General features: G+C 37.6%; 2 protein-coding genes and 1 long non-coding RNA gene across 3 annotated transcripts; 1 reads left to right on the top strand and 2 right to left on the bottom strand.

Moving 5' to 3' along the window:
* The first annotated feature begins 393 nt into the window (after positions 1-393).
* Positions 394-1,669, top strand: LOC145765019 (uncharacterized). The gene is made up of 3 exons (XR_014288537.1): positions 394-536; positions 641-738; positions 1,556-1,669. It is a non-coding gene; the product is annotated as an uncharacterized LOC145765019 (long non-coding RNA).
* Positions 1,670-2,920: 1,251 nt separating this feature from the next.
* On the bottom strand, positions 2,921-4,777 carry LOC145788312 (uncharacterized; the record flags this gene model as incomplete). The annotated part of the gene is made up of 4 exons (XM_082600091.1): positions 2,921-3,597; positions 3,906-4,024; positions 4,225-4,326; positions 4,644-4,777. Coding segments are annotated over 4 exons (1,032 nt in total), but the record flags the coding sequence as incomplete, so codon positions are not given.
* Positions 4,778-8,520: 3,743 nt separating this feature from the next.
* Positions 8,521-11,261, bottom strand: LOC145765018 (uncharacterized). Its single transcript, XM_082576752.1, has 4 exons — positions 10,788-11,261; positions 9,866-10,385; positions 9,215-9,412; positions 8,521-8,800 (listed from the first exon to the last, which is right to left on the bottom strand). The coding sequence occupies exons 1-4, from the start codon at positions 11,014-11,016 to the stop codon at positions 8,641-8,643; spliced, it is 1,107 nt and encodes a 368-aa protein (XP_082432878.1). The 5' UTR covers positions 11,017-11,261; the 3' UTR covers positions 8,521-8,640.
* Positions 11,262-14,046: the final 2,785 nt, after the last annotated feature.

A 14,046-nucleotide genomic window follows, 5' to 3' on the forward strand; every position in this document is an offset into this window, starting at 1 on the left:
CACTTGGGTAAAAGCGGCGGTCGGCGGCGGCTTGCCACAAAGCGGCGGTCGATTACCCAAGTGGCAAGAATACTGTGCGATACTGATGAGCCCAGCCTCATGGGCGAAACACGTGTCTATCGCTGTCTATTCGATGCTACAATCGGCTGCCCAGAAACTTATTTGGTCAATTGTTACTTATAAATATTTGGTTAAATTTATTACTTATAAATAGCTATGTTGTTTTTCTAAACTTAAGCCACAATTATAAATCTGATGTACAAAAAAGGCTATGGTCCACAGAGATTTCTAAAAAAAAATTATGGTCCACAGTCACAAAAAGGTTGCTCATCACTGGGCTATATGGTTATCAAAGTTTATCTTATCCAGCTATAAACAACCAACAGGGCTAGAAGAAGTTTGGCTTTTTATAACAGTGCAATGGAAAACAGTTCTGATAATTTAACCGTCGAGTATCTTGTGGAAATAATCGAAGATGAAGAATTTCAAAGTATTCCCATTTCAACGAGCGCGTCTACAGTGCAACGTGAATTTGGGTAAGAAAGCGTTTCAAAGAACCTCGCACCTCTAATTAAATTGTGCAGTTGTGTGTCGAAAGCTGAATAAAATTGTTTGGATATATTATCCGGTATTTTTGCAGATGTCACTTATGTCCGAAAACTTACAAAACCAACGGGGGATTGCGTTTTCATGTCAAGTCAAAGCACGCTGGAAACACATGTAATAACACCAGAAAAGGTATGGTACTACAGTTCCGCATATTACCTGTCTGTAGACCGGCAAGACAACTTTATAGCCTGAATCGTCCATTTACACATTGTTTCTACGTCTGGCGACGACGGATCAACGTTAAAATCTGACTGCAATCAGCCACTTGTGTGTAACAATTGCTGTGGTAGGCATATCCAGTTTGCCAAATTAAAACATATCGCAAATATTGCATCTATTCAACACCTGCCTACGTCGAATCGACGTAAAAAGGGGAAATTGTTAGACCACATTCCAGACGTCAAAATAGCAAAATGAGGCCCCTAATTTCTTGAAACGGAGGCCCATACCCCCTTCAGGTTGCAACTAAGACATCATATATCGCGTTTTCGTTTGTAGAGTTTGTAACCAATGTAGCTTATCAACAGTGATTTACATTTATTTCAATAATGTCTGGTACGACGAACGACAGTTCTGCTAGATTTCAGGAACTGCCTTCAATGATTAATATGCTTATCCAGTGATCTCGTGGGATTGCTGTTGACTGAGCCAATCCCAATCTCTCCGTCTTATCTTCAAGTACGAAACTTGTCATAATTCAGTCTGTATTTATTGGTCGATATCCAAAAACTTCATATAAAGTCGCCAAATAGATAACGCAATTGTCTATACCAGCAAGTAAATGAGACATACTCAAGATGCATAAAACGGGGCAAGATGCATATTTTAACTTTGCCTACATTACCGTAAAAAATAGCACGAATTTACGATTTGTATACCATTAAATACTCTTGCCAGCATCTATGTTCAATACACAAACATTAACGTTTTGAAATTTACATTTCAGAGATGAAAATAGCAAAGTTTCACAACAACAACAAACGACTAATACGGTGCTTACAACTGATGAAATACACATAATAGAATATATTGGGGAATACGTGTTACGAAAATTGAAGCGCAGTGCCACAGATGAACAACAAGGCATTTTGTCTAAACTAGAAAGTGACACCAGTTGCACAGCGGGTTCATCTATGATTGACACACTACAAAACGACGAATACGGAACATTACTGAAGCCAAGTCCTACTCTGATGAAAATTTTGCTGAGGCTGGAAGTGGATTTTCGAAAACATTTCAGCTTTTGTAATACAATGCAGACTGTGTTTAAGGAGATTGATATAAACAGTTTGTATTTATTAACCAACGACTGGGACATTGTGTCATATATTGTAAACCACATTTGCAAGCTATATTTTAAAATTCGTACCTATCAAAAAACGAAGATTTTAAAGCTCAAAGTCATTGGTGATGTTCAGAAAAACAACATCAGTCTGCGTAAAGCGTTACAGTAAAGACACTAATGTACGGAATATTGCTCGTTGTTTTACAATAAAATGTAAATGAAAGTACTTTATGTTGTAGTGCTACGCCTTCCCATTGCTTTAGACTACGGTTTTTTTCATGGAACGTTGGCATTTTCAAACCAGTGAGCCTAGTTTTATGTATGTAGACCAGACTTCAAACGACCTCCAATCAGTCTAATGTTTTGCAAGGGCACTTCTATGGGGAAATGGCACATTTTAAGCCTTGTGGAGGAAGATTCCTAGAAACTTGTATTTGTTTGAACCACTCTACTGCACATGATACAACAATTTACGCATACCAGAGACAAAAATTACACATTAGTGAGAACTTGAGAAGTGCCCAACACCTTCTTCTTCGCTCTACGCAAAGGCTCGTGTGAAACTGGACCTTTTTGCCATTCAACAACATGATTGACATTGCTGCCTTTGCTTTGCTTAATCTGTTTAGCACTGTAAATTGCACTTTGATAGTGTTCATATGCATTTACATCAGGAGCTTCGTTGCTTCCGCCAGCTCTCCTCATCATACCAAAATATGCCTCAAGGGGATCTTGGTTGATTCGCCGTGACAGCACATAAGTGCCAGGAGGGCTATTTTCGAGCAAAAACTTAATCAACTCGGCCATGGCTTTTGATGACATAACCAATCCTTCGAACGTTTGGTAAGATAGGAATTTCTTTTCTCGTACAGCAGCAGTGTCTCCTACAATGCTTTGCTTCCACTGGTTCAGTTCAGCTACAAAGGTTGAAGATAGCCAAGTTAGACGTGGATCGTCTGTAGTACGATATGGCGCCAACCTTTTATTGTATCCATATGCCACCCTGGTGTTCATTACATCGAACCACTAGTTCATCATGCCGGCGAACCAGGCACTTCGCTCCATTTCAGGACCACCTCGTTTTTGCATCAACTGGCTGACTGTTCCGGATAGAACTTGAGCTGCGTAGCAAACTCTCATTTTTGAGTAACTTTGTAAGTTAAAATGGGCGCTGGTCAGCTTGCAGCAACGCAGCTCGGTGCTTTCATAGAGATGTGGAACTTTTACGAAATGCTCCCACAATATTTGCAATAACCTGGGGCCACCAGGCCTGCTGGATGCGATGTTGTTTCGCGTAGTTTTCAGCAAGTGTGGAGGATCAGAAATAAAAAAAATGCAATATTCTAGATTATATATGTTGCGACATTTATATGGAACTTCTAAATTCAAGTTGTTCATTTGTTGGAACATTTTTCTGTTGACGCTCATTCCGTCAGCTATCACACATATAACTGTGAAGCCACATTCTCGCTGCAATGCAGCTATTGCTTCCCAAACTGCACTTGTCTGTTCATGTGCTGATATCGCTTTCGTTGTCAGAAACATAAGTGGACGGGAGAAGCCACTTAAAATTGAACGCACATAAAATTGAAGGCAATGTGTGGCAGCTTGAGGAGTGTCAAAGTGCTGTGTTCGATGTTCTCCGATGTCCACAAAACCTACAATTCTATCCTGGGAGACACTATATGCCAGGTTCTCCTTCACTGAAAAGTAAACACAAAAATTATGATATGCTTCACTTGAGCCATTCGTTCAGCCTGTCATGTTACAATGCGCAAAAATAAAAAATTCTCTGATGCCTACGATGTTAGAGTGATCTCATGGTAATTTGGGGGTGCTGATTCCAAAAATGGCATCGGCTTAGCGATATTGGCTCTAGTTATCAAGATATTCAGTGTTTTCAAAATTATATTTCTTGTTAAAAGCGTAAATTAATTTAAATTTGTTATGAGTAGTCATTTTCTATGTTCACATTTAATCACATATTACTATTCAAAAATTATTTTATAACCTTTCAGCTCATCAATGGATAATGCTAAAAAACGCTCGTGCTCTTTCATCTTGAGACCTCTCTCCGCAATTTCTGTTAACACTTCCTTTGAAAGACCTGGGGTGGTTTTGTAGACACTCCTGTCATGTTAAAACAAATTAACCAGGTTGGTATTGGGTAACTAAACCTATGAAATGTTGCTAACTTATTGCAATACTTCGAAGTTGTTGAACACTAAATTAACTTACAAGACGTTCTATTTAACTGCGATGATTAATAAAAACAGACGTGATTTAACTGATGCAGCAAAGAAAACAAAATTATATCTTGTATGGATTACCTGTAATCATGCAGCGTCCTTGAGCTTGGCAAGCGTAAAAATCGACTTTCCCTTAATTCTTCATATGCTGCCTTGCTTTTGCAAGCAATGCTAAGGCAAAATCTAAAACGCAACAGAAAGTTCAACCACAAGGCAACACAGTCATGCGAGTGTAATGCATAACAACAATCAGAGACGTAACGATGGGGAACGGGGAAGGGTTGGATCAGTCGACAAGCACTGAAATTCTTTTTTCTCAATTGTAAGCCATACTTTTTAAGATGTATCAGATGGGAATTGTACAGTTTTCGGAATTTGTGAAAAACGTCGATCAAATTTAGCATGCTGAAATTTCAGGTTAGCAAATGTTGAATAGAACAGGGCATCCTGTGTAAACCATGTTAGGCTTGGTACGGTGCCTTAACCATAGAAACTATCACCTTATAATTTCTGGATGGTAACGTTCTCCACACTTTTGGGTTTTCTGCAATTTGCATTGTTCTCTCCACAAAATTGAATGGAAATCATCCACATTTTCTTCATTTGTTGCTAATATAAATAATGTAGAAGGAAATTAAACAGACACTTAAGCAATAAGCAAGCATATAGCAATAGTTTCAACCTTAACAACGACATTATCCCCAGTTGTAGAACTTATACGTAGCTATACAATGTCAACCTCTGGGGTTCTATTACATCAATGAAACAAAATCGTTATGGAATAATAACCCTTTATAAAGCCGTGGGAAATATATTCCCATGTACTTTTATTGCGCTTTGCAAGCGTTGGGAAATATATTTCCAGATAAATCGTGAGCGCCACCAATGTGAATGTGTGAGAAACTGTTTTCCGGTTTCCGAAGTCAATTTTATCATGCCGGTGACAGAAGCAGGAAACATTTAGTTGATGAAAGAGGTGTTTTTGAAATTTTCATTGTTATAGTTAACAGGTTGATTCTGAGTAGAGAGAAAACTTTAAAACAAATATTTTTGGGTGTTTTTGATGAGAATATATATCACAAGGTTACAGAACAGCAGTTTTTCTAACAGAGTCATGTTGGTTTGCAATGTTTAGCAGTGTTATAACCTCACTACCCTGGGAAATATATTCCCACTGCCTGTTAGGTTGACAAAATTTTAGAAATAGATTTTGACAACCAATGATGCTATTTTGATAGTAATATAAAAAAGTATTTTTTGTTGGATTTAAGAATATATTATTGTACTGGATGGCAGTGCTGTAGACAGGGGGTCCATGGGCTAATTTTAGACCAGGGCCCTCCATGATTTTAGGGGCCCGTAAACTTGAAGAAACCACCACATATTTTTTGGGATTAAGCATATCCTTCTTAGAAGTGTCTTGATTTAGGGCCGAAGATCTCATTAATACAGGGCCCAAATTATCTTGGCTGTGGTTGTATTTACACTACATAGTGGAAATATTGCCACAATAGCGTTGCCAGATAAATTGCCAGAGGAATTCTGCCCTAATTTGAGAAAAGTTTAAAAATGTTGAAAACAAAAACTTGTGTTTTGGAAATTTGTTTAGTCCTGGGCAAAGATCTAAACTCTAACCTTATTTCTAACCCTTACCTTAACCCTTCCTAACTTTAATCCTAACTCTGGCAACACCTGATTGTGACCATGGCAACAAGTGGGTAAAAATAGCCACTTTGAATTATCTGAATGACTCTGCCTACTGGAATCAAATCTTGCCTTATTACCATCATATAACACTGTATACTATTTCAGGAATATATTTGTATTACGTGGTGATAAGCTTCAAAGCAGTAGACTAGGTTTGTATACCACAATGTCAAGACCCAGACCGATGAACATTGCTGAAACGCTTGAACAACTTTTTCAAGACGATGATGGTGATGTTCCAGATCATGCAAGTGATTCAGAAAATGAAGGTGATTCTGATGAAGATTACAATGATACCATAACTTTTCAAGGCCCAGTGGTAACCCGATCTGCTGCAGCTACCGGTACCACATCCTCACAAAATGGTCCATCTTGCAGCTACTCATCCACAATGACAACAAGGCAGTCAAAAAAAACTGCTAAAAGAAAGCAAACTGCAAATAATATTGTCCAACTTCCTAAGAGGACTCGTCGTACTGCAGACAGGGCTGCCAATGATCTTCATATTGCTTTATCAGCACTTCCTGCTGCTGATACTGCTGACGAAAGTGATGATGATAGTAACATTGATATAGTTGTGAATAATGACCAACCAAACGAGTACAGAAATTTCATCTTATTTTTCATCTCTACCGAGTTTTGATGAACCAACTGCACCTGAAGTTTGCCATTCATTTCGCAATTGTGCTCTTCCAGGAGAATTTTTTTAACGTTTTTTTGACATCAATCTTTTGCAGTTTATTACGGATGAAACCAATAAATATGCTCAGCAGAAACAAATAAAAAATTGGACTCAAACTACTGTCGAGGAGATCAAAGCATTTCTGGGAGTTTTAGTTGTTATGGGCATTATTGGCCTGAAACAAGTAGACTTGTATTGGTCTTCTGATCCTTTCTATGCAACTGGCACAGTGAAAAATGTCATGACATGCAAAAGGTTCAAGAAATTGCTTGAAGCTTTTCATGTCAGTGACAATCAAACTGCTGTACCACATGGACAGGTTGGCTATGATAAACTTCAAAAGGTTCGCCCTCTCGTTGAGCAGTTGAATACAAAATTTCAAGAAGAATACAAACATTCTAACTGCCAATCCATAGATGAGTCCATGGTATTATTCAAGGGGCGATCCTCAATGAAGCAGTATATGCCCAAAAAGCCAATTAAACGTGGCTACAAGGTTTGGGTTCGTGCTGATCCTGTCACTGGATATATGTCACAGTTTGAAATATATACAGGAAAATCGACACAAGCCGAACAATTTGCAGGTGATAATCTTGGCTCAAGAGTAGTGAAAACTCTTTGTCAGGGCATCAAGTGTGGTGATTATGACGTACCACTACTTGTTGTATTTGACAATTTTTTTACTTCTCATGACCTGATGAAGTTTCTGCAAGAGAAGAATCTCTTTTCTGTAGGCACAGTGCGAACCAACAGGAAAGATTTACCTGCTGAAATGAAGAAAAAGCCAAAAATGAAAAGGGGTGAGCATAAAGGCTTCACTAAAGAAAATGTTGGTGCAGTATTGTGGCAAGACAATCGGCCTGTGGCAATGCTCACAACAGCCCATAATCCCAATTTACTGCAAACTGTAAGCAGAACTGAGAAAGATGGGAGCAAGGCCAGTGTCCCATGTCCAAAAGCAGTCATAGACTACACTGCATACATGAGAGGAGTTGATCGTTTTGATCAACTGAAGGAGTCCTACAGTGTCTCAAGAAGATCAAAAAAGTACTGGTTCAGGCTATTTTATTATCTGTTAGATGCTGCTTTAGTGAACTCATATGTGCTTTATAGCATTTTCAATGCAAACCATGGTGCCGCAATGAAACACATTGACTTCAACAAACATGTGGCAGAGCATCTCATAGAAAACTTTAGTTCAAGGAAGAAAAAAGGGTTTTCCTCTGCGTACTATATGAACAAAAACTACAGTGTCAATGGCAAAGCAATTGGAGTATCACCAGAAATTCGTTTTTCTAATGTTGGCTGCCACCTTCCTGCTGAGCTGGAATCTTACAGGAGATGCAAACTATGCTCAACAGCTGAGCATGACAAGCGAAGCAAAATTTCTTGCAGCACTTGCAAAGTACCGCTTTGCATTGTACCTTGCTTTGCTAAATTTCATGAAAAATAAACCAAAGTTATGTGTTATTGAAATTGATGATCTTTTAGTTTTTCTTTGCATTGTAACCAATGCATAGTACTTACTGTAACCAATACTGTAATACTGACAACCTGTAACCAATGCAATGCATAACCAATGCAATGCAAAGTACCACTTTGCATTGTACCTATAGCTTTGCTAAATTTCATGAAAAATAAACCAAAATGTGTTATTGAAATGAGTTGATGATCTTTTTGTTTTTCTTTGATTTAGCTTGTGTTTTCCTTGAAAATGAGCTTTAGCACAAACCGCACACAAGGCAGTGGGAAAAATATTACCATTTAGCTATAGGCAGCGGTAAGAATATTCCCGGGCGTTTTCGACATGAACCAAAGTGAAAATAAGAAGTTTTGGCATGGTTTTGATATTTTGGTATATAACTAAGCTCAGCAATATAAACATTTTTTCAAAACATATGTCACGTGACTACCGCCCATTAAAGGGATAATGACTATACAAAAATAAAAAGATAATCAATAATTTTATTCAGAATATTGATTATCTTTTCAAATTACCACATTTTAAAATGATTATATTAAAATTACCTGCTTCATACATTTCAATTTATTAGCCATTACTGTAAACCTCTACAGCTTCCATCACTAGGCCACAGCAATGGTATGGTTTAAATAATATCAATATTATCAGCAATAACAAAACAATTAGCAATGAACAAACCTTTAGTCATAACACTGGTGAAATATGAGGACAGTTCTTCATCAACATGCACATGATTACGTGTGTTACTCAACATATCCTGCACTTGTTCTTCAAGCTCTGATATTCTATACCATTACCAGGTATATAAGTATTACATGATTAGAAGCAGATAAATTCTTAGAAATATGCAACACTAACAGGTACACCACTAAGTACAAATGCACTAAAATACTTAATGCCTTAACAGTGAAAGTGTTTTAGTGCACGTACCACTAGTGTATCACTATCACTACATAATTCTTATAGGTATATATCATAATAATAATAGAATTTTTATAGCGCCGTAACTATAGTGTAGCACCATGCTATGCCATCATACCATAGTAAATAATCAGAAGTAAGCACATGGCCATATAAGCTAAACCCACCGGAAGCCATTTTTATGGCTATTGAGATTAATTACTTTCCACTGAGGGCAGATTTCACCTAGAGCTCATAACTCTTTCTTTATTTATTATACCATAGTAAACATATATTACCGTTTATCATTAACTTGTATAGTAGCTTTAATTCTCGAAGGCACTGCTGTTGCTACTCGCAAACGTTTTAGAGGAATCGCACTGACGTTTTCTTCGTATTTCTCTTTTTTCTTGCTCTTTGCTGCTTGTTTGGAATCTTCCCGCTCGCAATTTAAGCATTTTACATGATCGCATGTAAAAATACAGCAGGCAACAGACCTATGCAGAGTATAATGTACATAGAATGAACGTAATATTCACTCAAACGAGTTGAATTTGTTTAAAACTTGTCTATTGGATATTGTAAAAAAAACATGTTTAGTTAGGTGTCCTTTTAAGGCAGTAAGAATTTTGAAAACTGTCTTTTAGCTAAATATTTTACATAGCTTGTTTTCGTTGTAAATTAACTTGTTGGAATACTCAAATCAACATCAAACATGAACAATAAACATAGAAAAATTTATATCAACAACAAAACATTCTTTTAAACTCATCCGGTTCAGTGTTCCCTCTGAGGCGAGAGAAATGCAAAATTGTTTGGGCATTTTCGCACTGCTCAATATAAAGTGAGAAGCCATACAATGCTGGGCATGTTTAGGTTAAAAATTTAGGGCATTTTCTCAGCCACCATTTTGTAGAGGGGATCCTGATGCGGTTCTAGTTTAAAAATACCTTAGTGCCAGTCTGGTTGTTTTTGGGACAGCTTCTTTGCCTGTGGTAAATGCTTCAGCAGATTTTGTGGTAATGTGCGTGAATATGTTATCATTGGGCTGAGCATTTTGACATCCAATGCATACCTTGTATGCTTCTATTGCACTTAATAACTGAGAAATAGTACAGTTTCTGGCACTTAGTGCAGAAGTGGCAGTGAGGGGGACAGCCCACCCAAAAAATGTAACACCTATTTCCAAATTTTCATTTACAGTAACGGTGTACTTCGTTTGGTCACAGGGTGCTTCCTTGTAAGTAAAAATAATGTATTTCTCATCATCATCGGCGACAAACTGCCATGGTTGCCGCAAGTGTTGGTTTGCTTGTTTCATTAAGTCTTTCAAATTTGTTGCATAAGTTCTTTCTAAGAGAGGCCGTTTCTTAGGTGAAGGTCTGACTTTGGCTACAGCTTTAGGAATTGACTTCTGTGGCAGCTTTAAAGTTGGCAGGGCACCAATCACTAGCTCTTTACGACTTCCCTCTGAAAGAACATAACATAGAGTGAATGCATTCACTTACAAGTTCTAATGTAAAATGTAGAGACTGGTCTTTACCGACCGACAATTGAATATTTGACCAACATTTCAAAAACTTATATTTGAAACAAGAGCAGTCAAGTTCACAAAATTTCTGCTTAGTTTGTTACTGTAGCTCGATAGCTGTTTATGTGCTTATCTCATACCAGTGTCAGACAAATTTACAGGAGAAGTTTTGCCTCTTGTTAACTTGTGTCGCTGCATCACAATGTCCACTTATTAGAAATATATATACATTATAATACTATCATACAATGTTCACTTTTCACATGAAAACAATTTGGCAACCCTACTTCTGCATACCTGTAATATGTGGCACATTTACTAGTATTTAAATGCATCCTTACTGTTTAAAATGTACTTTTCTTCGAAGTGCTCTTCACAGATTTTCACTTTGTCTTTTTTAAACAAACTCTTGATGTTGTCATCTTGTCTATATAACAACACTATCTTTTCCAGATTATCAGCCCATTCTTTCTTGTTTTCTTTACAATAATTCTTGCTAGGCACACTAAACAAGTGATGGCGTGGTGGTGTGCCATTACTACATTGAGGCATACAGCATATTATCGGCATTATATCTCTGAGCTTGTGATTCTACCTATCAATTATTGCCTTTTCACTGTTTTATTTGTTACCTACTATTCTATACCTAAACATTAAATTGAGAGCCGCTCTGATATCAATCATTCATTAATCTGAGCGGGATATAAATGCTATCATTATTATTATTATTATAATTTCACGATTCAACTAGCAACAGTGCAAGACTATAGTCTAAGGTTTTAAAAACATTGTAAGACTTACGACGCTAGTCTAGACGGCTTATTAGAAATTCAGGTCCTTCAAAATTGATTAAGTTGCTGACAGGCAAACAGTAGCCTGGCTGGGTTAACTTTAGGGCTGCACTAGAGTTTAATTTTAGGCTTCTGACAATAACATAATGTTAAATAACAGGTTGAAAATAGCCTAACATGTGGATAGCACCTTACCCATGGTACAAAACTATATTACTAATTAGCCAAGCACCTTAGGCGGTGAGATAGCTCAGTGGCAGTGTTGCCAGATTTTTTGAAAAAAAAGAGCCCAAATTTGCGCCAAAGTGATTTAAAAGTAGCCCAATTTGCCAGTTCGCCACTCGCCAGTCAGTCCTTCCATTTTCCCGGATGAAAATGAATACACCATTAATGTAACAACAGTCAAAGCTGCTCATGGTCAGCGGTAAAATCAATCCTTATGCCGAATCATAAAAAATAACGTCATTTTTTTCGTAATAAACCGAAACTTTACCAACATTTTCAAAGGCTCGTCGGATTCTACCAATTATTCATTTCTGCCAACTCAAACTTCACTGCCAAACAACTTAAAATTCTGCCAAATTTAAGCGCCGTATCGCGCCAAATAAGAGACTGAAAGTAGCCCAAAAAAGCGCAAGTCGCAAACCAACATTTTTTGGCGCCAAGTCCAACTAAAAGTAGCCCAATTGCAGATAAATCGCCCAATCTGACAACACTGCTCAGTGGTAGAGCTCAACGCACATAAAATCGAAGGAACATCCCATCTAAAACTCTTGTGATGTCCGTTTAATCTACTGCGCAAGTGTCTGTAGTGAAGCGTGACGGCCGACACGTAAAACGGAGCAAAAAGAGGAGTTTCCACTCATGGTGTTATATCTCGTTGCTCAGACCTGCCTCTGGACATGATCTCAAATTGTTTGATGTACATTTTGTACATTTCGTACACGAGAAAATGTAATCTTTAATAGCACTTTTCTGTATGGAATTCAAATTCATGCTTTTTCATTGTTTTTTTCCTGTTTATAGTTATAATAACCATTGTATTTTATTCAGATGTAGTAAAATTGTATATAGCCCATGTTATTCCTGAAGAGGACATCTTGTGATGTCGAAAACGTTCGATACTTTAAGTTGTTGCGTAGTTTTATGTTTATGTAAATGTAATAACCTTGAAGATGTTAAACTTGATCACGTTGCTCGGCTTCGTATGCCTATGGTTCAACAAGACAAACTCTCTACGGAAGCTTTATCTGATTTTGTTTACAACATTTTTTTCCAGAAGCCTATTCCTTTTGTTACGTTCAACTATTCTTGTTGTTTCTTATCATTACGATCTTCAAAATACAGGTCATGTCAATGGTCAACAAGGAGCACAGTTGCTTTGAAAAGTCGTAGCCTACAACGCTTCGGGACAGTGGGCGTTAATTATTATCTCAAATGATTGCTCTTGATAGATATCATCTATTGTTTTATAGCTTAAGCTACAAATAGAGTTGAATAATGCTAGTTGTAAGCTAAAAATAGATCAGAATAAAATGTTCAATAACAGTTGCAAGGAATGTTGTCCAATAAACTTCTGGCTCAGTAAGGCCTCTTCATATTCAACGCTAGCTTCCCATGCTGTTCCACAGCTACCGATTTTCCCTTCCACTTGGGAATGCGAGCAGGGATTTTCAGTCATGATGAACATTAAGTCAAAAAATCGAAACCGACTAGGTGCGTCCGGAAATGACTTTCGATGCGCTGTTGGCAAATTTACACCGCGCATCGACCGATTGGTGGACATGTAAACAAAAATCTCAATAAATTTAATTGTGGTACTTTTTAGTGTTATTTTAGTACGGTACGCCAATATTATTCTTCTGAATAAAATATGATTCGATCAAATTAGTTGTTCTGCAAGAAGTGGTACGCTTGGCAATACTGAGCGTCCAAGTGGTACGAGATATTAAAAAGGTCGGGAACCCCTGTTCTAAAGTCTATGTTGTAACTTGAAAAAGCTTGTCGTACGAATTTTTTTAACATCAAATTACGTAGGAATTTAACATCGAAAACCGCTAGTTTTTTCATCTTGAATTAACAGTGTTAAGACTAAGACATTGCATCATCTGGGGTCGTGTATTAATTTGATGTGTAGATCATAATAACATATCATTTTAAAGTGGCATGACTAAAAGGGAAATTCACCCCTGGTAGCTGCTCTTCTGGTTATACCCTTGATGACGTCATTACTGTGCTGGAATTATTGTTATTGCTTGCAATTGTAAAATTTTAAGCATTTGCGAAACTTATAATGCGAGTATTTGATCGCTTTTTTCGGAATAAACTTACCTTTGGTTCCTGAATTTGAAGTTGTCTAGTTTTAACAATGTGATGATGACGTCATAAAAGATGCAATCATGACGAAACTACTTTTAGGAATTGTGAAATGGTTTTAGTAACCGGTACTCCAACTCAATTATTATTGTAACTGTCTCCGCCACCAGTGTAGCGAAATCGTTTGGCAGCCGCTGGCTTCGATCAGTCTTTCAACAAGGTTGATAGGATCTCCATTCTGTTTTGTCCTTCGCGATGTTTTGCAATCGATGGAGATGCGATTTGCTGAGCACTGAGCAGGGATCCCAGGCCAGCTTTTCTGATGTCAGATCTCAGCAGGTGGGAAAGACGATAACCTTCACTCGGTTCACCCTGTCAGTACTAATTTTTCAGGAAGCTAATCATCGTCTAAGTTTGCGGGCTGACAGCCGCATAAAACACCGAGTGGGTGGTAAAAGGATAAACCCTCGGAAAGATGTCTAACTTTCAACAA

This window comes from Aplidium turbinatum, chromosome 2, assembly GCF_918807975.1.
Source record: "Aplidium turbinatum chromosome 2, kaAplTurb1.1, whole genome shotgun sequence".
NCBI lineage: Eukaryota > Metazoa > Chordata > Ascidiacea > Aplousobranchia > Polyclinidae > Aplidium > Aplidium turbinatum.